Source organism: Acomys russatus, chromosome 4 (assembly GCF_903995435.1).
Source record: "Acomys russatus chromosome 4, mAcoRus1.1, whole genome shotgun sequence".
Classification (NCBI taxonomy): domain Eukaryota; kingdom Metazoa; phylum Chordata; class Mammalia; order Rodentia; family Muridae; genus Acomys; species Acomys russatus.
In genome coordinates, this window is record NC_067140.1 from 5,189,810 (window position 1) to 5,215,337 (window position 25,528).

At 53.0% G+C, this 25,528-nt stretch overlaps 4 protein-coding genes across 5 annotated transcripts in view; 1 reads left to right on the forward strand and 3 right to left on the reverse strand.

Annotated features, from left to right (window-relative positions):
- The window catches only part of Mmp24 (matrix metallopeptidase 24), a 45,008-nt gene extending 36,821 nt beyond the window's left edge, over positions 1-8,187 (forward strand). For both annotated transcript variants that reach the window (XM_051143603.1, XM_051143604.1), the window contains exons 6-9: positions 320-534; positions 2,531-2,669; positions 4,814-5,080; positions 6,593-8,187. In XM_051143603.1, coding sequence (XP_050999560.1) covers positions 320-534; positions 2,531-2,669; positions 4,814-5,080; positions 6,593-6,930 — 959 coding nt within the window. In that variant the 3' untranslated portion in view covers positions 6,931-8,187. The remainder of the gene's footprint in view (positions 1-319; positions 535-2,530; positions 2,670-4,813; positions 5,081-6,592) is intronic.
- Positions 8,188-9,563: 1,376 nt separating this feature from the next.
- Positions 9,564-10,053, reverse strand: Mmp24os (MMP24 opposite strand). The gene is made up of 2 exons (XM_051144943.1): positions 10,018-10,053; positions 9,564-9,935 (listed from the first exon to the last, which is right to left on the reverse strand). Exon 2 carries the CDS (start codon positions 9,930-9,932, stop codon positions 9,777-9,779), a length of 156 nt encoding a protein of 51 aa, XP_051000900.1. The 5' UTR covers positions 9,933-9,935; positions 10,018-10,053; the 3' UTR covers positions 9,564-9,776.
- A 665-nt stretch (positions 10,054-10,718) lies between these two features.
- On the reverse strand, positions 10,719-17,381 carry Eif6 (eukaryotic translation initiation factor 6). Its single transcript, XM_051143606.1, has 6 exons — positions 17,013-17,381; positions 16,815-16,900; positions 14,799-14,974; positions 14,132-14,308; positions 13,783-13,964; positions 10,719-10,912 (listed from the first exon to the last, which is right to left on the reverse strand). The coding sequence occupies exons 1-6, from the start codon at positions 17,117-17,119 to the stop codon at positions 10,903-10,905; spliced, it is 738 nt and encodes a 245-aa protein (XP_050999563.1). The 5' UTR covers positions 17,120-17,381; the 3' UTR covers positions 10,719-10,902.
- A 2,333-nt stretch (positions 17,382-19,714) lies between these two features.
- On the reverse strand, positions 19,715-25,297 carry Fam83c (family with sequence similarity 83 member C). Its single transcript, XM_051144944.1, has 4 exons — positions 24,697-25,297; positions 22,120-22,287; positions 21,414-21,538; positions 19,715-21,191 (listed from the first exon to the last, which is right to left on the reverse strand). Exons 1-4 carry the CDS (start codon positions 25,165-25,167, stop codon positions 19,760-19,762), a joined length of 2,196 nt encoding a protein of 731 aa, XP_051000901.1. The 5' UTR covers positions 25,168-25,297; the 3' UTR covers positions 19,715-19,759.
- Between the last annotated feature and the right edge of the window lie 231 nt (positions 25,298-25,528).

Here is a 25,528-nt window from a genome sequence, read left to right on the forward strand (position 1 = left end):
GTGTGAGAGGTTAGGAGTAAGAGTCCATCCTGTGTGAAGGGCAGCAGCATAGGAGGATGTGGGACACTACCCTAAGGAAGGACACTGACCCTACCTAAGGGTTCTTCTTAAAAACGGAAAGAAGCCAGGCTTGGGGGTGGGAAAGCGAAGGGCCCCATCTAATGCCCACTTCCATCTATTTTCTCAAAGCCTGGGATGTAAGTCAGGAAGAAGGGAGAGGGGACAGGAAGTCAGAGGGATAGTTGGGACCTGTTGGGGCAATGGTAGATGACAGATGGGAAGGTCTGGGCCCTCCCTAAGATCCAGCCCCTCTCTCCAGGACCCCCAGCCGAGCCTCTGGAGCCCACAAGGCCCCTTCCTACACTCCCGGTCCGCAGGATCCACTCCCCATCTGAGAGGAAACATGAGCGGCAGCCCCGGCCCCCTCGGCCACCTCTAGGGGACCGACCATCCACTCCAGGTGCCAAACCCAACATCTGCGACGGCAACTTCAACACGGTGGCCCTCTTCCGGGGCGAGATGTTTGTGTTTAAGGTATGAGTAATGGCTTGGCGCTACCTAGAGCATCCCTTTCTCCGCTCGGAGCTAGGCAGACTCCAGCTCTATAAGGACCAGGACCCAGAGTCTCTACTGGTGCAAGAAAGATGCAATGACAGCTACCAACATTGCTCAGGGAAATGTTGGAGATGTAGGGGTGGGAGGGGGTGGGGACTGGGCAGGTCTGTGACCTTGGACAAGTCACTTTTCCTGTCCACACCTCAGCTATCTAACCTGGGAGAGTCATTTGTCAGGCAAAGGGTGTGTGAGGATCAGTGTCTCTGAGGAGGATGCAGGGCGGCGGCTGGTCAGGGATACAGAGTCTACAGCTCCTGCCAGGGCACGAGTGACTGGTACTGGCCAGGCTGTATCCTGTTGCCTGTTCTGAGCCTGTCATGTGGGAGCTGGCCGAGCCGTGTGTGACAGGCCAGGTCCTTGGGGAAACAGACTCCGAGACAGGGTTGGGATGAGGGGTTCTGCTTACGGAGTAAGCTGTGCACAGGTGGAGCAGGAAGCCAGTGAGGACTGAGGGAGAAGCTGAGGAGACAGAGACCTGGTGCCAACTCAGCTCCTTTATGGGAAGCGCTGGAGCCAGAATGGCCGACCAGAGTCATTCCACATTGGATACAAAATAAAACTGAATCCATCACAAAAGAGCTGAAGGCTGCCTGCTGGTACACTTCCAGCCACTAGGAAAATGCCCTTCACCAGATGGGAGCCGGAGAACAGGTCTCCATGACACTGGGTGATACCTAAGGTCTCCCCGTAGCCATGGAGGCTAGCCCCGTTTTGCCCGCCACTAAGCAACTGGCTCTAGGCATGTCCCTTGGCTTCCTAAAGACTATGCATGAGGCAGACTGACTTGACAAGAGTTGTGCAAGTCAGAGTAAAGCCTTTTAAAAACTGGACCTGAAAGTGCTTTGTGAAACACTTTTAAAATGCTGGAGCAATGCCTCAGTGGCTAGGAGCACTTACTGCTCTTGCAGAGGTCCCAAGTTCAGTTCCCAGCACGCACGTGGTAGCTCACAAGTGCCCCAACCAGTTCCAGAGACTCTGATGCCCTCTTCTGATGTCTTCAGGCGCGCGCACACACACACACACACACACACACACACTCAGGCACACACCCATATACTTAAGTGAACTTTAAAAACCCATTCTAGGTTTGCACTGTTTTCATGGGTCCTAGCACATCAGTAGCATTTCTTTGATCCTTCCGAAAGTGTTCATTTAAAAAAAAAAAAAAAAAAGCATTTTATTTAACTTTAATTTGTGTGCGTTGGTGTGAGAATGTGAGATCTTGGAGTTACAGACAGTTGTGAGCTGCTATGTGGGTGCTGGGAATTGAACCCAGGTCTTTTAGAAGAGCAGGCAATGTTCTTAACCACTGAGCCATCTCTCCAGCCCCATTTTTCTTTTTTTTTTTTTTTTTTTTTTTTTTTTTTTTTTTTTTGGTTTTTCGAGACAGGGTCTCTCTGTGTAGCCTTGGCCATCCTGGACTCACTTTGTAGACCAGGCTGGCCTCGAACTCACAGCGATTCGCCTGCCTCTGCCTCCCGAGTGCTGGGATTAAAGGCGTGCGCCACCACGCCCGGCTCCCCATTTTTCTTTTTTTTTTTTTTTTTTTTTTTTTTTTTTTTCTTTTTTTTAAACTGTGCTGGGATTCCCACCAGACCTGGGGCCCAGCCCAACTATTACCAGTGACTTTCTGCTGCCCTCCCGTGGCCACTCCAGGCCTTGGCAGCCGCAGCCTCTCTACACCTCTCCCACAGCCATCTGCTGCACCGTCTCATAGCCTCGGACAGCAGGAGGCTTAAATGAAGAGTTACATCCTGTCTTTTAAGAGTTGGAAGCAGCAGATGGACAGACTCTATGGGAGGTTGGGAGGCTGCGCCCCAGGGTTGGTGCTGGGTGGTTGGGCCTGAGCCCTGGGGCTGAGATCACTGAATTCAGAGGTAGACCTGCCACCTGCCTCTCTCCTCCCTCCTCCCAGGATCGCTGGTTCTGGCGCCTGCGCAATAACCGGGTGCAGGAGGGCTACCCCATGCAGATTGAGCAGTTCTGGAAGGGCCTGCCTGCTCGCATAGATGCAGCCTATGAGAGGGCCGATGGAAGATTCGTCTTCTTCAAAGGTAACATGGGTATTTATTTCCATGCCCCTTTTGAGGCTTCCTTTATCCTATCTAAGCCAGAAGAGGCGGGATGGGAAGCAGATGCCCCCTCCATGAACCTCACGGACACTGACTTCTAAAGGGTCAGATCCCTTCAGAGAAGAAGTGTATCATCTGGGAAAATCAAATTAAGAAAGTGGCAATGTCGATGCGGTTAAAAAAAAAAAAAAAAAATTCCATGTGCGCGAGGTACAGGGTGAGACAAGGAAGACCGGCCAGCACTCCACTAGAAGGCTAGGAAGCCGACACACTCGGCCTGGGCTAGCTCTGTTCTGAGTTGTTTCACATTGGTAACCCTGACTCGATCCTGCCTAAGCTGGGTAAGATACAGATAGTGAAATGCAAGACAGACATTCAGGGACCAGAATAACATGTCTGAATGGGAAGTAAGGTGTATGGAGGACAGTGGGAGGGCTCAGAAGCCACCTACAGCCACCCAGGCCCCACCTTGGAGAGCTAGAAGTCACATGAGGGCAGTTCCTGAAGAGTTGTGGTTGCCCGGCCAGAATTTGGTCTGGACCAGTTACGCCAAGGCCAGAAACTCACTGCAGGTTTCTGGGTAGTACAGATCCATGGGAGAGGTGGTGAGCTGGGAGGGAGGAGGGTATTGCAAAGAGTGTCACCCACAAGGCCCATGCCAGAGAGCAGGGGACAGCTGTGAAAAACCTTGGTGCCTCATGAGTGGGTGAATACTGAGAGGAAGGGAAGGGGCTCAGAGAGGGAGAAAGGTGATGAAAGCTGAAAATGGAGCCCTTCTGGTAGGATGAGGAACTCTGAAAACACAATGTTGAGCAGCCAGGGAGCATGGGAGAGCCCGGGATGTAAAGGGCTGGGGCTTTATCCTCAGAGTTACCTGTACATTACCAGATGGAGGAGTGTGAGGATCTGGGAGAGGCCTGGGTGGTGTGTAAGGACTGGGGAAGCCCTGAGTGGTGTGTAAGGACTGGGGAAGCCCTGAGTGGTGTGTAAGGACTGGGGAAGTCCTGAGTGGTGTGTGAGGACTGGGGAAGTCCTGAGTGGTGTGTGAGGACTGGGGAAGTCCTGAGTGGCGTGTAAGGACCGGGGAGGCCCTGAGTGGCGTGTAAGGACCGGGGAGGCCCTGAGTGGCGTGTAAGGACCGGGGAGGCCCTGAGTGGCGTGTAAGGACCGGGGAAGCCCTGAGTGGCGTGTAAGGACCGGGGAAGCCCTGAGTGGCGTGTAAGGACCGGGGAAGCCCTGAGTGGCGTGTAAGGACCGGGGAAGCCCTGAGTGGTGTGTAAGGACTGGGGAAGCCCTGAGTGGTGTGTAAGGACTGGGGAAGCCCTGAGTGGTGTGTAAGGCGTGGGTGACGTCCTGGGTGTGGCTGAGTGATGATATGAGCCAGTCACGTCAAAGGCCAAGGAAGTTGACAAGGGCTAAGGGAATTGGACCCATGGGAAATTCACAACTTTTTTCATTGGATCAGGCTTAGAACTGGGCAAAGCCTTGCTATGGTCCAGGTAAGAATGTTTATGAAGAATTGACCAGTGTGTGCAAAAACTAGTGACCGCAGCTTCCTCCATCCTGAGACTGCTCACCTACAAAAACTAAATCCTTCCCCATTCTGAACATAGACATGCTGATAGATAGGCTGAGGTTCTCGGGTGTCACAGAGGCAAATGCTGCGCCATCAGATACACGCACCCCACCTGACCCCAGCTGTAGGGGAACAGTAGTGTGTGTTATCACAGGAGTGCTTAAGATCACCAAAAATGAAAGAGGATTAAGACAAGTGGTTATCCAAGCATAGTGGCCACACCTGTGGCTGCAACACTCGGGAGGCAGAGGCAGGAGGACCACTGTAAGTCTGAGGCCAGGCTGGTCTACATCGTGAGTGAGTTCCAGACTAGCCAGGGATTAAAAAAAAAAAAAAAAAGACTCTGTCTCAAAAAGGAACATCAAAACAAAAGATGATGGGACAGAGGGTCTGCATAGCATGGTGCACATTGCCCAAAATCTATGATCTTCTGGGCCAAGGGCTAAGCAGACTTATATTCTGACTTTATGCGCAAAGGCGGGCAAGTGGGACCACAGCTGCCAGCACCGAGTGGCTCCTGAAGGCTGACTCTCCACTCCCTTTCCTGCAGGTGACAAGTATTGGGTGTTTAAAGAAGTGACGGTGGAACCTGGGTATCCCCACAGCTTGGGAGAGTTGGGAAGCTGCCTGCCCCGTGAAGGAATTGACACAGCTCTGCGCTGGGAACCTGTGGGCAAAACCTACTTTTTCAAAGGCGAACGGTACTGGCGCTACAGCGAGGAGCGGCGAGCCACAGACCCTGGCTACCCCAAGCCCATCACGGTGTGGAAGGGCATCCCGCAGGCTCCACAAGGGGCCTTCATCAGCAAGGAAGGATGTATGTAAGGGTCAAACTGAGGTGGGAATGGGGAGTTGATTTTATGTCATTCTCAGGGCCCAGACAAATTCTCTGGGTATCCAGATTTGAGTAATGTACGTTACTTGATAGCAGACAGCTGCCCCAAATGGACCATGTTCACATAGTAAATTAACTTGAAGTGCTGGCAATCCCCACCATGTACCATTAGGTCTCCCTACCAGATTAGAAGCGTCTCAAAGGAGGCCCATGCTTTACCAAGTGCGGGGCAAGCATCCATGACTGTCCACTGATCTGACTGAGAGCACTGACTCTTGCCCAGAGCTGCCTGGGTTCACAGAACACCCCCCACCACCACCACCACCATCACTCTAACAGTGGGCAGGTCACTGAACTTTTTGCATTCCACTATCCATGAAATAAGAATGTTCGCAGCTCTGGGCTGGGCGATACAGGATTAATAAGGTAAAATAGAGAGCGCTTAGCAGAATGCCCACCACATGGTCTGCGCTATGCCGTTTTTGTCGCCCTCCTCCTCGACTCATTATCAGTCCAGTTTGTGTCAAATGACAGGATTCAGTCATTGGCTGCATGGTAATTACTGAGAGCAAGCTCGTGTGGGAAGGGCTCAGGACAGAAGCAGTAAGACGTGCACAGTTCTCAGTCCAGTGACAGAAAATACTGCTGCAACAAAAGCTAAGAGAAACAAGGCAGACACACCACTATTCAGCGACTTTAAAATGTGAGCCTTTACACACATGGTCTCCCTCTTGGGGGAGCCTCAGAGACAGGTGACATCAAAGACCTTGACCAATGAAAGTCCTGGGGAGCCAACCAATGAGGAGAGTCTCGGTGAGCTGTCAGTGGGCTGGTTGGGTTGCTAAGGCCCGGAGCCTTAAGGAGCTGCCCAGGGTGTAATTGGCAGAGCCGCTTGGCCTGCCACCTGCCTCTTTTTCTTCCAGCCGTCAAAGCCACTAGAAGGGTCCTAAAGGATTTATATCTGTGTAGCGGAGTGATATATGCTCAGCCCAGCACCCCACCCTCCAACCAAATCTGTAATTGTGGAGTGTTGAGGAGTTGGTCCTCAGCTCCCACTGGCTCAGGGCAAGAGCTCGACTGAGGATGTAGCGCTATGGAGACTGCATGGACACGCAGTGACCATTACAGAAAGCTTGGTGTGACAGAGCTGTTTCCCGACCAAGAGTGATCCAGCCTAGACAGTGTAAACTAAAACATTTGCCAGCTCCACTCAAACTCCCTTAGTGGTTTTCCAGCACCTTTGAACTAACAAGTGGGCTGCTCCACATCCTGGGGACCCCTCTCTGCTATGTTGGGTCCTGAGCAATGGGTGGAGCACTGCACTCACCCAATCGCTGACAGGTCACCTCCCCCTTCCTCCCCCCCCCCCCCCACCGCCGTGCTACCTGGAGCTCCTCTCTTGCACAGCGCTGCAGCACCCCAGGTCCATATTAGTCCAGAGCAGGTGCTAGGAGTATCTTGGCGCGGTGGTGCTGAGCTCTTCCATCTCTGCAGATTACACCTACTTCTACAAAGGCCGGGACTACTGGAAATTTGACAACCAGAAACTAAGTGTGGAGCCGGGCTACCCACGCAACATCCTGCGCGACTGGATGGGCTGCAAGCAGAAGGAGGTAGAACGGCGGAAGGAGCGCAGGCTGCCGCAGGACGACGTGGACATCATGGTGACCATCGATGACATGCCAGGCTCCGTGAATACCGTGGCTGTGGTTGTCCCCTGCACCCTGTCCCTCTGCCTCCTGGTGCTGCTCTACACAATCTTCCAGTTCAAGAACAAGGCAGGTCCGCAGCCTGTCACCTACTATAAGCGGCCAGTCCAGGAGTGGGTATGAGCAGCCCAGAACCCTCTCTGTCTACTCAGTCTGGCCAGCCAGGCCCTTCCTCACCAGGGTCTGAGGGGGAAGCTCTAGCCACTGCCCACCCGGGCCAGCAGAGCCCGAGGCCAGGTTCATGTGTAGCTGAAGTGATGGGTGCATTGGTCTAGGCTGAGCGTGGGGCAGGGAGTGAAGGTGGCTGTGCCCCAGGTTGGGTAGCTGGCCCCAAGCTACCAGCCTTCTGTCCTGGGGAGACCACTCTCAACTCAAGGGAATAGGCCAGGCCCTGTCAGGAGGCAAGGATCATGCCAGGAGGTGCCCCCCGAGGTCACTGCATCCCGTGGTGTCTGCAAGGTACCGCAACTCCAGTCCTGGTTGGGACCCAGCTCTGTGAGGCAAGCCGGCACTAGCTCTCAACCCCCTTCCTCCAAGATGCCACCAATCCCAGTCCCCTCTGCCAACACCTGCTGGTCAGATGTCCCCTCCCCCAACCCCCACTATCCTCCAAGGCTGCAGTGCCCCTGCTGCCAACACAGTGGGCAAAGGCCTGGGTTTCCCCTGCTAGCCAATAGCAGATTCCTCAGGAAACCTGTTCCACTTGTCAGGTCTCCTCTAAGACCCAGGATTTAGGGTCACAGGCTGCAGGCAAGGCTGTGGCCCAGCTGGATCTCACAAGGACCCAGCTGTCATGTCGTGAATAGTTAAATGTCCTGTCACTACTGTTTAAAGTCCCATTTTGCAAAGGCTACTTGAGGCTTTAGGTCAACTAGAGGTGACGGTCTTGGTGATGGGGTCAGTGTGGTGGCCCTTCCCCAGGCACTAAGGACCACGGTGCTGCAAAGGCCACTCTAGCACCTGACCCTAGCAGTTGTCCTGCTCAGGAGTTCAGCAGCCGGGGCAGGAGCTGAGCCTGGTTCTGGAGGCAGATCCATGTTTGTGACCGTCCTCTACCCCCCTTCTCCTCATGTTGTCCCTGCTCCAGCCCTGGGGGCTCAGCCTGACTAGTTAGGTATAGCCGTGGTGACTCTAAAGCCACCACTGTTATAGCCTCAGAGTAAGAGACCAGGGCAGCCTTTCAAATCCTCTGTCCCCATCCCCAGTGACCCTGAGGCAACTCAATCTCTCAGCCTGGAGGCAGTGTTTGTGCTCCAATCTTGACCCTGGCACGCCAGCTCACTGGGCCCATTTTCCTACATTGCTCTTAGGAAAAGGGTACTCCAAGCTGGTAGCAGCCCCAAGCTTAGGGCCTTCCCCTCGCCCCCTACCCCACCCTTTTTTTTTAACCTGAGGCCCTTCCCCACATCTGACAGGTGTCCCTAGGTCTTGGCTTGACTGGCTCCAACCTGGCAACTATGCTTGTCACTAGGCAAGGAATGCTCGCTGGCTCTCTGCCAAGCCCAAAAGTGGTAAGAGGCAGCTGTGGGGGTGCTAGTGGGTCACAGACACCCAACCCTGCTCTCCAAGCCTGCATTGGCCTTGCCCCTGCCCTGTGGCCTCTGGCATTTGGGTCAGCTTGCCCTGTAGCACAGACATAGACTCTCGCTGTCCTGGGAGCTGTTGAGTAAAACCTCTTGTCCCAGAAGCATTTATAGGGGTCCACTGTGTCCCATCCTCACCATCCTGTTTTTTCTCATTTCGGCCAAGGGCAGGCTCCCTGGGGCGGGCAGGCGGGGACCAACTGCAGAGATTTAAGTGATTCAACGGTTTGTACAGTGTTTTATACTTTGCAAAGCACTTTATTAGCTTACACCTGTCCACTTACATGAAACCTCCGTAGGCCCTGAAAGGCTGAGGGCAACACTCACCCTGCCCAGAGGAAGCAGAGGTCCTGGTGCCTGCCCCTGCCATCCAGTGGCCCCGGCTGGGTCTCTGTCCCCATCTGCGGCCCTTCTAGGGTCTGAGATAAATGTCTCTTATAGCCCTGTCCTCCAGGCTTCCCTCCCCCACTCTCCCTGCCCGTCTCCTCAGGTTGGTGCTCTCACTCCCTGAAAGCTCTAGGCCCCGCAGGCTCCCTGTTGGCTCCTGGTACTCCAAGGCAAGTTGAGAAAGAGCAGAAGATGGAGGCAGGCGGCCCAGGCTGCACATGTGAGGGATGCAGGGCCGGGCCCAGAGAGGGCTCAGCCTAGAGGCTTCCAATCTCAGATTCTTCTGCCTGCAGTCATCTGTCTGTCCATTACCCCAGGTCAGAGCAGTCAGAGGGGCAAAGCACGGGGCTTCCTGAGCTCAGCTTCCCCTCAGCCTGGGTGACATCACAGCATTTCAGTGTCGGTCACATTTTAAACTGATCAGCCTTTGTACAATGTTTTTTAAACCATTTCTAAATAAAACAGAAATACAGTGTCTTTTCCCTGGGGTGTGTGCCTTTAAGAGGCTTTGGGGAGAAAAGGGTGCTTTGGGGGTACAATTCTACAGTTGCGTCACGATCTTCTAACCAGCAATCAGCTGTCCCCCCACCAGGCAGGAGTGTGGGAGGGCCACTGTGGCAAGGCTCCTCTGGAGACATGGGCCTTGACCTGGGACACCTGCAGCAGCAGGTCCGTTCTAGCAAGGGGAAAACCAGAGTTCAACAAGCCCCAGAATCCTGCCCGAGGCCTGTGTCTGGTCTTGGTCAATCTAGTTGAGAAAGACTGCCCCAGGACAGAGCAGGGAAGAGGCTTGGGTACGGGCTGGTTTACGGGCTGGCGAAAAAGGGAACGAGTCTGAGGTTGGGGAGCAGTCCCCCTGAGGTGGTCCTAGGGGGCTTTCAGTCTCCAGGATCTTCCTTGACTCTCTGCCCAGAGTGAGGGAATAAGACAGGAAGCCATGGGGAGAGGAGACAAAAGCCAGGCCAGGCCCAGGAAGCCCCACAGCCAAGGGTAGCCGGGTCAGTACCAGGACGTGCAGGCGATTAGAAAGCGCACGTCGTCCAGCGGCCCCCACGGGCCTGGTTCCGGCTGCGGCTGCTGCGGCCCCTGCGGTGCCGGAGGCTGGGGCTGCGCGGGCTCCGGGCCATCCTGGCCGCCACTCAGGAGAGCGCCCATGGTCTGTAACAAAAGGCCATCAGGTACCAGGCCAGAGAAGATGGCACCCCACCCACCACCACCACCACCACCACCCCGCCCTCACCTCAGGCAGCAAAGCGAAAGCGGATCCGCCGCGGCGCGGGAGGAGCAGCGTTATGACGCAGCGAAGCCAGAGGGAGGCCTTCGCACGCCAGGGGCGGGCCCAGAGAGCACGGGAGAGGTCCTGCGACTGGCCAGCCACGCCCAGGGCCCCAGGCTCCGCCCACACACGGCGAGGCCCGGTTAGAGGCGGCGGCCTGGCTACCTCCAAGATAGGTACCACATCTTCTCAAGGTCAGACAGGGCCCGAACGCACTGAAGCTGTGTGTCTGTGGCCTCACAAGGTGCTGGCCCAGGCAGGGAGAAGGGTAGTCTCACTGTGAAGCCAGAGGCAGAAGCTGGGTTAACATGGAACCCCAGAGGCCGGCACAACTTCCTCTTGTTCATCTCTTTTCCTTTTTGAGAATGAGGGTTAAAGTCTCACTATGTATCCCTCCCTACCTGTCCTAGAACTTGCTATGTGAGGCCGGGCTGGCTTAAACTAGAGGGCCACTCTGCCTCTGGGAGTACAGGTGTGCACCACCACACCCTGCACGGCACATCACCCCCTCCCAAGTTAGCTTCCAAAAGACCCAGGCCCAGCTGGGCAGGTGTTGCAGACTGACAGCGCACAGCGGATGGTGGGAGGCAGTCCTTTAATGGGTGGGGCACAAGACGAGAGAGCTTTCATCCAGGAGCCACAACAACTGAAAGCCAGGGTGACATGGCAGGCTTCTCAGTAACAATCGTCAGAAAATGGCACAGGTGGAGACGGGCTGGGCACGCCACCATTCAGCTCTGTGAGCTCTCCGCCATGCCCTGCTGCCAGGATCTGGTACAGACTAGCTCAGACATGGAGTAAGAGCCAAAGTCCAGAGGCAGGAGCCCACACGACAGCATGGAAAGTGACTCATGTGAGGCTGCAGAGAGAAGAGCGGATTATCAGTAACTGTTTGCAGAGTGCAGCCCCACCCTTAGACCTGGTTTGGTTCAGTCACTGAAAAGCCAGCTTGGAACTCCACCTGTCCCCACCAAGGTTCCCGTTAGACTAGACCCTGCGTATCAAGGTCTAGTCTAAAAATCTTCATGTTTGAAAAGTTTCTCCAATTCATTCAGTTACTGATCATAAACTCAAACCTCCGAACGTAAGAGATAGGAGCAAGGAAGGTCAGAACAGGATGTGCCCAGACCAAGCCTCTCAGAGGCCAGGCTGAGGCTAAAACTTGGACTTCCCTTTCCAGAACTAGAGTTACTGCTGATACAAAAAGCCATAGATACTAGGCTGGAAAACAGATGTGCTAAGGACTGAGTGACATCACTCGTATTGGGGGTGGTATGACAGTGACCTGCTTATTGTGTGTGCGAGCATGTATACAGCCCAAGGTCAGTTGCTTCGCCAACTTATTTTTTATTTTTTTGGTTTTTTTTGAGACAGGGTCTCTCTGTGTAGCCTTGGCTGTCTTGGACTCGCTTTGTAGACCAGGATGGCCTCCAACTCACAGCAATCTGCCTGCCTCTCAAGTACTGGGATTAAAGGCGTGTGATACCACCACCCGGCCCGCCAATTTGTTTTTTGAGCAGGGCCTCTCACTCAACCTGGAGCTCACCAATTCTGCTAGACTGACTGGCCAGTGAGCCCCTAGCACTAGGATTACACACGTGCCTCTGAGCTCAGCTTTTATGTGGGCGCTGTGAATCTGAATTAATCATGTCCTCACCCAGCACACATCTCCCATGCCAATCTGGCATCTTCACTGTCAAGTCTTATGAGCACTTCCCAACATGTCTAAACACTATAGGAAGCTGACCGAGCCTTCCCTCCTTTCCCATCCCCTGCCCCGTCTCCCATCCACAGCACAGCATGACTGCCAGACACACTGCGCAGTGACTAGCAGTTCTGCTGAATTTTAGGAGTTCCTATAATTCATGATATTTTGCTATCGTTTTTGATAGGTGTCAATTATTAGGTTATAGGTACTTTTCAGTTGTGACTAGGAAGTTTGTGGTTTTTAAATGACCAGCACTGTCTCCTTACAAAATTCCAAGTTCCAAAAGGGTGGGGCATGTTTTGATCATTTCGTTAATACTGGCTGGCACATAAAATGCTGTCAGACAACTCTCAGGCTGGGGTGTAGCTCAACAGAACAGTATTTGTCTAGAGTGCATAAACTCAATTGTTCACCGGCTCTGACAGCAAAGTTAGTCTGGGTAAGTACCAAAATGTCCTCATCAAAATTTCTCAAACACACGCACAGAGCGAGGTGTGGTGGCACACGCCCCTGCTCATTGCAAACAATCAGCCCGGGTCACACAACACAATCTTTTAAAGGCCCAAACACAGAATTGGACTGCATGCATTCCACCTACAGTCAGAACCTGGGAGGTTACACCAAGGATGTCCACACACAAGCAACCCAACAACCACCAAAGCTCAAAATCTCAGGCTAACAGTCAGAACTTCCTGATATGGGGATTTGAAGCCCACAGCACTACAACAAAACTTCTATCCTTCACATACTCAGTATTTTCCCATCTCTCTGCCTCCGGGAGGTTGTTCCTCAGTCTTTATATTAAACACCTCCTCATTCCCTGAAGCAGACTAAAGTCACTCATGAAACTTCTATAATCCAGAAAATTTCTCACTAGCTTCACAAGCTGCCCACATGGAGACAATTAAGGAACTGCTTGTTTCTCCTTCAACAGCTACAAAGTATACATAGTAACTTTATCTCCCGTGTACACTGTGAACCCTCAGGGGTGGATACAGAACTACTTGATTGTCCTCAGTACAGCCTTGTCCATGGGCAACAGTGCAACTATAACAGGATAAAGGGACGACGGAGTGCTTCCACGGTGAGCAGATGAGCTGTGACCTGGCACACGCTCTACTCTGTGGCTTCTATCCTGTCTGTTACCTGGGCATGGCATGCCTAAGGCTGGCCCTTGGCAGGCTGAAGAAGGCCAGGAGACTCAGCATCTGCTCCTGCTCTCCAACCTCCCATGTGAGGAATGAGCAGTCACGCCCAATCCACCAAAGTCTAGAGCAGTGGTTCTCAACCTTCCCAGTGCCGTGGCCTTTTAATACAGTCCTCACGTCGTGCTGACCCCAACCATAAATTTATTTTCATTGTTACTTCAGAACTGTAATTTTGTTACTATTATGAGTTGTAATAGGGTATCTGGTGTTTCACCTTCTGAAACAATCCATTCAGGCCTCCAAAGAGGCCCTGACCCACAGGCTGAGAATGGCCTGTTTAGACCATGATACTGATACAAAACACACCCTTAGCAATCTGCAGTCTCCTCGGTGATTACGGCGCCTTCCCACCTTCCCTAGCTCTTTTCTAGCTCAGGTCTAGGCATTAACTGGAGACAGTAGCACATAGGAAAATACAAACTGTATAAAACATGGTCAGTGATCAGGTAAGATGGATCACAGGGAAGGCCTGCAGAGAGCTCAGTCTTCAAGGAAGATGTCAAGTAACACCTGTGGCTCTAAGTCAGTATGCACATCCACTCTCACACGTGGGGAAAACCTCCCAGTGCACACAACATGGCTCCCCTTCAAAAAACCATCTTCTTCCTCTCCCCTCACAGGCTAAAATGAGCCAGACATGGTGGAGCACACCTGTAATCCCAGCACTCGGGAGACAGAGGCAGGCATACTCTGCCTCTCTCTGAGTTCGAGGCCAGCCTGGTCTACAGAGTGAATTGATTCCAGGATAGCCAGGGCTAACAGAGAAACGTTATCGTGAAAAACAAACAAGCAAACAAAAAGGGGCAAAGTTACCTGTCGATGAGGGAGTCCCGCATGCTGGTGGCGATGGTACTAGGCTTGGCTTCGTTTAGCTTGAACACGCTCTCCACCACCGACAGCTCTGTGCTGGTCGTGTCCAGACCACAGAAAGCACACCAATCGTTCACTACCATCCCAGCAGCAATCACCTCGCTCCCTCGGTTCACAGTGCCTGCCTGCAGATAAGGCAGGGTACCAAAAGCAAATTCTTGAGGACTCTTCCCCTAAAGTCTGTTCCATGTCTCAAAGTCCCAGTCCCAATCTGGGGAAGGTAATGACCCAGATTCCCAAGGCCTGACAAAAGAGGCTCTATAGACAGGGGTCAGAAAGCAGGGATGCTTACCACAAGGGGGACCTGAAGAAGGGAGGACAGCTCATCCTGGTCTTCAATTGAAGTTTTAGGGTGCACCAGACCTCCTTGATTACTGAAGACACAGTAGCTTCCTACTAACACCTGGTCAGCAACTGTCTGTCTGAAGACTTCCACCTTGAGCACATCAGCCAGGATTTCTTCTGTCTCCTGCTGGCCAAAGGAACTGTGTCAGGACCCAGAACGTGTAGGCCACATATCCAGGGGCTAAGGACCAACCACCGAGACTTGGCTCCCTGAATGCCTTTTGATTACATTATCTGCCCATGGAAGCCTTACTAAGCAAGACATGGGTATGAGGCTAAGAGTCTAGGCCCAGCCTGGAGCCCCTAAAACTTAGGCAAACACCCCAAAAAACTGAGTCTTGGCTCCATGTCACCCTTTTCACTAATACACACCCTAGTTCAACCATCAACCATCACAGCCCAGTACCCTATAGGCCAATCTCCCCAACCCTGAAGGGTTAATTCCCTCCCCAGCTTGATGCTGACTCACAAAAACCTTACTACTCCTATGAAAGTAAAAAACTGGAGTGCCCAAGAGAAAACACAAGTGAAGCGCTAATTCCTGCCTTGGGGCAGTGATAGCTAACCACCAACTAGGCCAGTCCTGGAACTTCCACACCAAGCTGCCACCTCACCCTGTCCAAGTCTGGGTGGACCAAGGCCACATAGTCATTGCAGGTGGTGACATTGCCGAGGGCCGAGAGCCGCTCCTCCACCCGCCGTATCTGCACGGAGTCCGGAAGGCTGTTGCGGATGTGCTGCAGCTCCTGGTCGGTGGTGTTGTTGGGTACCAGTAGCCCATGCCTGTTCCCTGGAGAAAACAAAATTGCACAGTGGGATAAAGATAAGCCATGAGTATAGGGAAGGCTTTCTAGGACATCTCCCATTCTAGCCCAATTACCTTTCCTAGGAGAGCTCTAAGTTCAACCTACAGACTCATAAATGAACCGTGGGTTGCGGAAACAGGCCTCGGATGCCAGGAATCTCTCCCAGCAAACACCATGCACCTCATTATTACCAGCTGGGGCAGGGGACGTTCAGACAAGGAGGAAGGCCCTTGGCATTAGTAATACATTTTGCTAACAGTACACACCTACATAAATAGCTAAAACTCCTTAAAGGCCATCAATATCAAGTGTTAGCAATAATACATAGAACTACTAAAACTATGCTCTGACAGGAATGTAGCAGCCATCCATTTCAGATAGCCACTGGTAACATCTGCTACACTCAGTTGTCACGTATACCCTATGACTATTTCATTCCATTCACAGGTATAATATATCCAATAGAAGTATGTTCATATTTAGACAGCAATACTGTTCTTAACACACCAAACTAAAAATTATCTAAATGCTCATTAGAATGATGTGTTTATACAAAGCATTCAATAACATGCAGGAACAAACTACATTACATTATGCCAACTACAGCTAAACTTCTGCCTAGCCTTATTAGCCACAGTTCTGACCTTTTTTTTTTTAAGATTTTATTTATTTGTTATTCATACATTATTCTGGCCCCATGTGTGCCCATACACCAGAAGAGGGACTAGCTCTCCACATCTCACTATGGATGGCTGTGAGCCACCATGTGGGTGCTGGGAATTGAACTCAGGACCTTTGGAAGAAGAGACAGTGCTCTTAACCTCTGAGCCATCTCTCCAGCCTTAGTTTGAACTTCTGAACCTCATTACCTTCATTAAAACAGACCAAAGGCCAGGGTAAATGCCCCACATTGTGTCAGAATTTGTCTCATATCCTAAGGACACGGTTAAAGATCAGGGTGTCGTACTATCAGAGGAAATAAAAACTATGCAGAGACACCATCCATGCTTCACACTAAAAAAAAAAAAAATTGTTTTTAGGTAAATACATAAAGGCCTGAGTAACCTCAACATGCAGAACCAAGACACAGAGAGTGGCAGCTATGGCACATAGCACCAGGTTAAAGGAAGGACTGCTTAGGCCTGATGGTACACACCTGCTAACCCCAAAACTTGGGAAGTGGATGAAGGAGTATCAGGAATTCTAGGTCATTCATAGCTAGGGACTGTGCTGCTGAAGCCAGCATGGGGCTTGTGGGGGAGGGGGAGAGAGGGAGGGGAACATGGAGGTGGGAGTGCAAGGGTACTTTAAAGTCGGGGACACTCAGCCCTGCTTAGAGGTCCAAGTGTAAGGATATCACTCAAGAATTTCTGTATTTAGAGAATGTAAGAGTTAAACGTAGATGCCCAGGAGGACCCGAGAGACCTTAGCTATTTCATTGAGGGAGAAATCGATGCTCAAAAGCAGGATGCAACTTGTCCATAATCAGAGGCAGGAAAGAAATGAAATTTAATTCCTCCTCCCTAGGTGTGGAACTTGGTGAGTCACCTCGCATCAGTTTCCTCAATAGTCAAACTGGGACAATCCCTACTTTCCAGTATCGCTGTGAAGGAAAAATGAGGCACTTAACGCTAGTTTACTATGACCATTCTCAAAGTCTTGATCTGCAGGTAGACTGAGTCCCACCCACCCCTGACAGATTCCAGAGTCCAGCCTGACTGAAAACCTGGGAATTCCCCGATCCCTGGGGGTAAGCTCTGGGAGCTAATGACTCATAGTGTTTCCGGGCTCCATTCGTCCCTCGGCGTCTCCCACCTGCCTTACCCACACACATGCGCCCGATGATTCGGCAGCCGGCAATGGACGCGTGCACCACAGGAATGGTTTCCGAGAGCTCGCCCTCGAACACACTGTAGAAACATGATTCGCTGGTTACCGGGGTTCCTCACTCTTCCAGACCTCTCGCTCCCAGCATTCCTTCCTTTCCCCGCCGCCACAGGACCAGAAAGAAACTCGTCTCACCTGTAGAAGTTCTCTGACCCTCCGATGGCCACCAGGCAGTAGGTGTTAGTGAGTTTGGCAAAACAACCGACCTCACAGTTGTTCTCGAACGACGCTCTGACCGCCATGAGAGAAGCCTGGGGGCTGCACGACTTCGGGTTCTGGGCCGACAGATCCTCCCTGGAGCTTGCTCAACCTCCTCAGACCCCACCCTCTCGGGCCCCTCAGATCTCAGGTCGCGCCCACGGGATCCCTCCTGGCTCTCCTGCCGCCAAGTCCTCCCGCCTCGAGGCCCGGAACTGACCGTCGCCGCCCTGCGTCCCACCAGCTCAACAAACGACTCCAACCTCCACACGCTGCAACAACTTATCCTGCAACCAGCTTTCCGTTTCCGCCTCCTCCCAGCCTGGCTTCCGGGAGCGCGGGGGAGCCAAACCGAGCATGCGGCCACTCTAGCCCCACCCTTTGGGAGGACTCTATGGTTGCTAGGTTGCTAGTGGTTAGGTTTGGCTCCGCGCAACCCCGCGCCTGCTGCGTCTTTTCTCGCTTTCGGCTATTGGGTTCTGCTCACTATTGGTTCATTTTTAAAAGGAATAATCATCCAGACCTGAGGCTGGGCAAATGAGAAGGTTGAGGGACGTAGAAACGGGTGTTGTTTGGCCAAAGATGGGTTGATGAGGCATTTATTTGTCGAATAAGGCCGGAGAAGAACAGGTTTGAGAAAGGGGACGGTCCCGGAAATGCGAATCTGGAGCCGAGGCTAGAATCCAGGGCCGAGGATTGAAATTTGGGCAGGGATCACCCAGAAGCGTGTCGGGTCGGGCAGAGGGTGGGGGCGGGGAGGGGGCGGGGAAACGAGACCAGAACAAAGTGTTTGGAGGAGACGTGCCGAGAAGCATAGGAAAACAGGCTGAAGAAGATAATGGGGCGAGGGGAAGATGGTATGAAGTTGAGTGTGAGGGAGGAGAAAGGGACAAAGATGTGAGAGCTGACTTGCTTCCTTGATGTGTTCTCACGTACACATTATCACCCCCCTCAGCAGCTACCATCTGTCCTGGGGAGAGCCGTGTGGCCTGTTTTCATACACAGAGCAAGCCTGGCTCAGCTATGGTAGAATATACAAAAGTCCCCGGGTGTGTCAGGATGCCACTGTGAGGGTGGGCGGAGCTGAGACCCCTTCCCTCAGACCCTCTTTGTGCCGTTCATTCTTCCCCAAGCAACCCTATTCATCTGAAAGAGGCCAAATGGTGCCTTTTCCCCAACTCCATCAAGCAGTCTCATAACTTAGAACACATCGGATTGCTGCTGGGTCTAACCATAACTGCCTTTATTGATTTGCACCATGCACGGTCTCAGGCAAGTGTTGAGTTCAGAGCAAAGGCCCACGGCCAGCTGTAGCCTGAGCTTCAAGAGACATTCAGCAAGGTGGCCTGTGTATCTGTGTCTGGCTGTCCATCCACATGCTCTGCTTAGCTTTCCCCTTCCCTGAGCCCTCTCTCCATCTGACTTACTCTGCCAAGAATTCTAATTCCCCCATCGGCCTCTTCCTCTCGCCCCACCCGCCCCACCTGCCCCTTCAAGACCTGCCTCAAAGTCAGCCTCTCTCTGGTAAACTTTCCTGATCACTCCACCATCGTCATGACCCTCTGTCCTGGTACACTTTTCAGTTGACACAGCTATCTTGTTCTCCGTGGTTTATGCATTTAAGCTGCAGCTTAGGTTGGGAGTCATATGTGTGCGCAGTTTGTAAATCTTGAGGGGTTCCCGCTGTTTGCACTGGATGCTTGTATTTTCTGTGGCCATTCATTTAAGCAGACGAGATTGGTTATGTACCTGCAACTAATGTTCTGTTTGAATGAATCACCTAGAGCCATGTGCACTCATTGTGTGTATCTATGGGTGTATCTAGTCACTGCCTTATGTATACTGTATGGGCACTTGGGGCATCCTTGTAGTGTCTGTGTCTTATGTACATAGGAACACAGGAACTTCAGACACTGGGTGCAAAACAAAATGCATATTTAGAGCCAGAGAATACTGGACTGGCAGAGTTCCCAACACTGCCATTTGCTTGGGTCTGCCTCCAACTTAGCCATCCAAACTCGACTTTACTGCCCACATTTATAACATGGGAAGAATGTCCCCTGGTCTCTTTGGCCTCTGGACATAATCAAGATGGCAAAAGGAGCGTCATCCTCCGGAAGGCCTCATGATAATATATACACCATGGACTAATATATACAACTGTGGCTCTAAAGCCTCCCACCTTCAGAAGTCAACCTGTGTGGCCAGTGTGGCTGCCCTGCCGCGTGCAAGAGAAAGTTTAACATGTGCCAAGGCTAAACGTGTCTAGTGCAGATTCAGACACGCTACGGTGAAGGAACAAAAGCCAAGAGGGCAGCTCTTGCAGTGTCCCATTCATCCTGGGGATCTCAGTCACAAAATAAACGCTCTGGTTTCAAGAACTTTTTAAGACTGGGAAGAATATAGTAGCTATTTGCTGACAAGAGGTCCAGAGATGGAGAATGAGACTAGCTGGTTTGAAGTGCCCAACTCCAATGACATTCAGAAAACACTCGGTAACTCTGGGTTCTGTTTGTGTCCGTGTGTGTAAAAGTTTTGAGCCCAGAGAGTATCTGGCTTGGGCTGCTAGGTGCCTCTCCGATCTTTACTACCCCAGTTTCATTCTCTCTCTCTCATGAGCCAGTCTTGAACCTCAGTCTGTCAGCTCTGGATGGATTCAGGCTCTGACCCTGCTAGGAGCAGGGCTAGGACTCAAAGCGACTACGGAGCTGCTTGAACTTAGACTTGTTGTGCTTAGTGATGAGGTCCAGTTTGCTGTGGCCCAAGGTCAGTCGTTTCTCAGGAGCAAACAAGTCATTGCTACTACCATTCTGATGGCCGCTCAGGGGAGCTCCCGAGAGGCCCGGCTCTGGTCTCTGTCTGGCACCCTGCAATTGGTGATACTTGGTGATGAGGTCGAGTTTGCTGTGTCCCAGAGTCAGTCGCTTCTCCTCTGCACAGCCTGCACCAGCCATGGGAACTGGGCTTGCTTCTGGGGGGCCACTGGGTCCAGGGCCCTCACTCCTGAATGGGCCAAACTTAGTGATGAGGTCCAGCTGACTGTGACCTAGCGTCTGCTGTCGTTCATCTAGACTCTGCTTGCCCAGCCTGGCTGAAGAACTGACATCGGAGGGTATTTTAGAGGCCTGAGCCCTGAGGTTTTGTGGCAGGAGGTCCAATTGGCCAGGGCTCTGGTTTAGGGACAGCTTCTTGTCCTCTAGACCCAGATGGCCAGGTCTGAGGGAACCTGACTCAGGGCCACCCTGACCCTGAGACAGGAGATCCAGCTGGCTGTAACTGTGGCTCAGGGACAACCTCCTATCATCGGGAGCCTGCTCACCACGCTGTAGGGAATCTGAATTGGGGGTGACTCTAGAGCTGTGGCCTCCTGCGTCTCCTGCTTTAGAGAAGGGGACAAGGCGATCCAGGTGATCGTGACTCTGGCTTAGAGACACTTTTTTCTCTTTCACTGTCTCCAGAGCCATGCCAGGTACCCAGCGGCCTCGAGGAAGGAGAGGCTCTTGACTTGCTGGAAACCCGTTCTCTGGAAGCCTGGACAGTGCTGAGACCCCCCTAGTAAAGTGGAGGAGAGGGCGGGAACAGGGGAGCAGAGGTGACCCCACTGCCAGGGTCAAGGGAGTAGCACTACTGTGGTTGAGGGCGGGAGAGGATTGGGACCATGGAGATGCCCCCAGCTTGCTTAGGTTTGCCCTATAGGGCCCCGGAGCGGAGATACGGTTAGGATCTGAATGCTGACGGTACAAGGATGGGTGGCCACCAGCATCGTGGTGGGCAGGACCTGGGGATGAAGACCCCATACCCATGTCGCTGCAGCCACCGCCTCCCGGTAGAGGGAAATAGGAAGAACGGCCCAGGAGAGGCGAGTGCTTGATGCTGCTGAGGCTGTTGCTGGAGGGCGAGGAGCCTGTGGCGCTTGGAATTCCAGGTCCGAAGGCCAGGGTCACAGGGGGAGGACGAGGTCCCCGGGAAACCAGCAGATCCTCATTGCCGCAGAAACCCTCCACAGGCTGCGACTCGGCATACAGACATCGGAATTCCCGGTCAAAGTCTTGCACGATGTGGCCCCTCAGTTGTAGCACCATGCTGGTGTGGGCGTGGCTGCACAGCCAAGTGAAGCTGGGGACAGAGGGAAAGAGTCCAAGGCTCAGCAGGACTCACAACTAGAATCTGGTGAAGGGTGAGGGTCTCCACAAAGTCCTATTCCCCGCGTGCAGTAGTTGCTTTCTACGCCAAGGCACGCCCTGCCTGGTGCCCAGCACACAGCAGCTGTTTAAGCAAACGAAAGCCGTTGCATCTGAGATGACCCCTCTCCAGATCGCAGCGCAGCGCCCTTCTCACCTGTAACTGCCGGCCACCACCTGTTCGCAGTCAATGATGACAAACTTCTCCAGGGCCTGCCCGGTGAACCGGCGACCTGCCTTGCTGCAGTACGTGTCTCCACAAGTGCTCCGCACACGCATGTTCTGGGCCAAGAGTAGCGGGAGATTGGTGGGAGGATGACCTTAGGGAGGTGGAGCTCGGGGCTGGAGAGATGCCTCCTCAGTAGTTTAAGAACACTCTTTCAGAGGACCTGGGCTCTAGGCCCAGCTCTTTCTGTGAGGTGCCTCACAGTTTCCTGTCGCTCCAGCACTGGGGCAATATGACGCCTCTGGCCTTCAGGAGCTCTGGCACTCACACACACATACACACTTCAAAAAAAACAAAAAACAAAAAAAAAACCCACCCAGCACTAGGGAGGCAGAGGCAGGTGGGTCTCTGTGAGTTCTAGGCCAGCCTGGTCTACAAAGCGAGTCTAGAACATCCAGAGCTGTGATACAGAGAAACCCTATTTCGAAAAACAAGCAAAAAACAAAAAATAATTAATTAGTTAAAAAAAATAAAAGAAAGGAAAGCAGCACCTAGGCCATGTTCATGACCCAAGGAGCATGTGGTCCCACATAGCTGAAGGAACCTCGTGTCCCCACTCCCGCTGCTCCCCTAACACTCACTCCTGCCCTCCCATCCCCTTCTCTTCCCACGTTTGTAGCTCTCAGCCCATACTGACCAGCAGGTGCCCCCCATTGAGGTCCATCTTATAACACATCTCTAGGAAGTACTTCAGGTGCTCCTGAGCCAAAAGGAGGTAGACGGGGACACCACGGCGGCTGGAGGCCTCCATAAGGTCACACAGGAGGTCCATGTCCGTGAATATGTCCATCACCACAGCCACCACCTGACGGAGGAAGGATGGGGCAACACTGGAATCAGACGAATATGTCTGCATGACAGATATTAATGCGTGTGTGTGTGTGTGTGTGTGTGTGTGTGTGTGTGTGTGTGTGTGTGTGTGTTTAAGCTAGGGTCTTGTTCTGTAACCCGGTAATCCAAGCTGGCTTTGAGCTCACTCCTGTCTCAGGCCCCTGATGATTGGGATTCTAGGCATGTGCCGCCATGCCTGCCTTAGCCTAGTGTTCTTGTTTTTCTCTTTGTTTTTTCGAGACAGGGTTTCTCTATGTAGCCTTAGCTGTCCTGTACTCGCATTGTAGACCAGGCTGGCCTCGAACTCACAGGGATCCACCTGCCTCTGCCTCTGGGATTAAAGGCTTGGCCCACCACCACCCAGTCAGCCTACCATTCTTAGCCTGGCCACAGGGAGAACTGACTGCCCTGAACCACTGGCTGTTGGAAAGTCTTGGAGGACTTTCTCTATGGACAGTGTCTGGTTACAGATTCTCAAAGATGTCTGCTCGGCTCTTTGGGGACTTGGAGAAGGCAGGAGTCAGAAGCAGACCCCTGTCTCCAGGCTGGTCTCCCATATTTCTCATTGGCGCCAGCTCTGCTCTGGCCTAGGGACTGTCTGTCTGAGGCTCTCGTACAAGGAAGAAACAGCTTCCCTGCAGTCCTGGGGATTTCCGTGTCTCCTGCCAACCCTTGCTTTTGAAGCTGTGGAGGCCCGGTGTGATAGCCATCACTCAGGACCTCCTTTATTTCCGCCCGTGTGAAGTGGAGCCAAACTTCCCACTCAGTCGAGGGCTGAGACTGTGCGTGTCTGCCGTGAGAGCCTTCTGTTCTACAAAACCACCAGTGCAGCGTGGAGCCAAAAGGTAGTGGGTTCAAATCCACATTCCTCCCAGAAATGGAGTCTCAGGCCCACCTAGGGAGCCTCCGCACCCTTGTCCGCTAAATGGAGTGCGTCCCATAGTTACAAGGGATAAATGTAAAAATGGCTGGGCTGGTGCACAACAGAAGCTCAGTAACCGTGCCTTTCCCCAGAACCCGGTGTTCTCCTTTTGCTGAGAAGGGAGCTGGAAAGGTCACTCTGGGAATGAGTGGCAGCTGAGCCCAGTGAGCCTGACTCTTAGCCCAGGGCCAGAGAGGTCTAATTGGAGGTGAGCAGGCAGGCCACCAAGGCTGCTCTCATACTCAGCACAGGTCTGGCCAGCATGGGGGGAGCAGGCAGGCAAGATCAAAAGGGGGCAGTGATGACAACAGCAACAAGCTCGCTAATTACCCCTCAGTGCTCGATGCCAATCAAGCTCAGTCCTCCTGTGCCTGGGGCGCAGGCAAACTTGCTAGCCAGGCCGTGGAGGTGCTGGTGGGATCCTGGCTCTTCATCTCTGCAGAAGTGTACCCCTAGCTCAAATCCTGACAGGGCTTTTCATCTCTTCCCTCATCTGAGTAGGAGGAGCCAGGGCATCACCAGCCAAGCTATACTGCTATGAGGCTGGAGGCTTCCCAGGTGGGACTTAACCTCTCTCTAATGTCCCCAAGCGCCAGTGGCTTCCACTCTTCAGTCCTCTTTTGTGCCAACCTAAAAACTTAGCCCGTGCCAAAAGCCATGCACCAGCGCCCACGGGCCCTGCTTGAGGCCTAGCTGTTGATGTGCACAGAGGGTTGCTGTGTAGCTGGGGCTATGCTGATCCATGCCAGAGCCAGAGGCTTTCCTCCCTCCTAGGCAAGTTCCTTCCAGCTCCTCTCAGGCCTTAGCTTTTTCCTTTAGAAGTCAAGGTTGTAGCTCCTATGTTTACAGTGGTTGAGCCTTTAGTCTTGGGGGATGGGGGGGGGGGATCTTAAAACTTTCCGAGAGAGTTCAGTGGTTATAGACAGGCACTGGCTGCTCTTCCAGAGGATGGGAGTTCAACTCCCAGCACACATGGTAACTCACAACAGTCTGTAATTCTGGTTCCAGGGTGTCTGTTGACACCAGGCATGCACACGGCACACACACACGCAAGACAGGCAAAACATACATGAACATAAAAATAAAATCTTAAAATAATTTTTTTCTGATAGTCTGAAGAAAGCGATAGACTCCTCCCCAAGAAAGAGAAGGTAAGGACCCCTTCTAGTAATTCCACAGGCACTTCCAGGGGTGAAGTCCCAGCCCTGTGCCCTGTTGTATGCTTAATTAGTGTCCATGAGTGCCAAAGAGTACCAAAGACAACAGAGCACTTGCCCATCCTCTAGCAGCTAGGGATCTAACAGAGGGCAGAGACCCTAGTCCCAAGTGCCAACCCTCACCCCTACCCCCACCCCTGCCCCCACCCCTGCCCCACTTAAGCTTCTGTGTAGCTCCAGCTCATCCCCTCCCCCCATGGAGCCCACATCTGTGAAATGAATGAAACGGTGGGTGAGCCCTTACCGTCTGGGCCTGGCTGAAGAGGAATCGAAGCAGGTCCTTGATGCTCTTCCCTTTGTCCCTCTGGAAATGAACCATTGCCTGGGTGGGGCTGAACCCTGTGGCCTGTGGCACCTCGGGCCAGCCCAGGTCCAGGTCCGGGGGATCTAAGTCAGAAGCCATGGGGAAGTAGGTGCCTGAGGTAACTTCCGAGAGCATGCTGAGGCGGTCCTGCCCTAAGGTCTCAGCCCCCTGGGCCTCACTGGGTTCGGGAACCCCACGCACATGGCTGATCATGTAGTCCACATCGAGGGCACTCAGGAAGGGCAGCTCCCGTTCCTCAGAGATGACCTGAAGGTAGGCAGCCTCGCCCCTCTCCAGGAGGGCATCTGTTGCCAGCCTTGCAGCCTCGCTGTGCTGGAGCACCAGGGGCGAGCTCTCCCTCCACCAGGGCCGTTTCAGCTCTTCCACCCGGCTCCGCAGGGGTCCTGCCATGCCCTGGGCCCCTCCAGACTCTAGACTGCTGAACGTGTGCGTCCACCTAGTGCCCTACCCACCTGAGGCTCCATGGCATGGTACCTGGGTTGAATGCTATAGGAAGAAGGTACTGCCTCCAGCTTGCCAGCCCCGCGTGTGTGCCAGGGCCCCCAAACTGTTGCCACCCTAAGTCTGAACCATGCTCCGCCCCATTGCCCTTGGCCTTGAGAACCTGTCAGGTCAGCCCCACCTGTCTGTCTGCTGTTGGGACTCGCCTGCTCAGGGAAGTGGCAGTGCCAGGCCCTTAGTGAATGCTGCTGGATCCTCTCCAGGCCATCCCTACAGGGAAATGCAACTACAGGCCTGCAACCCTGACCTC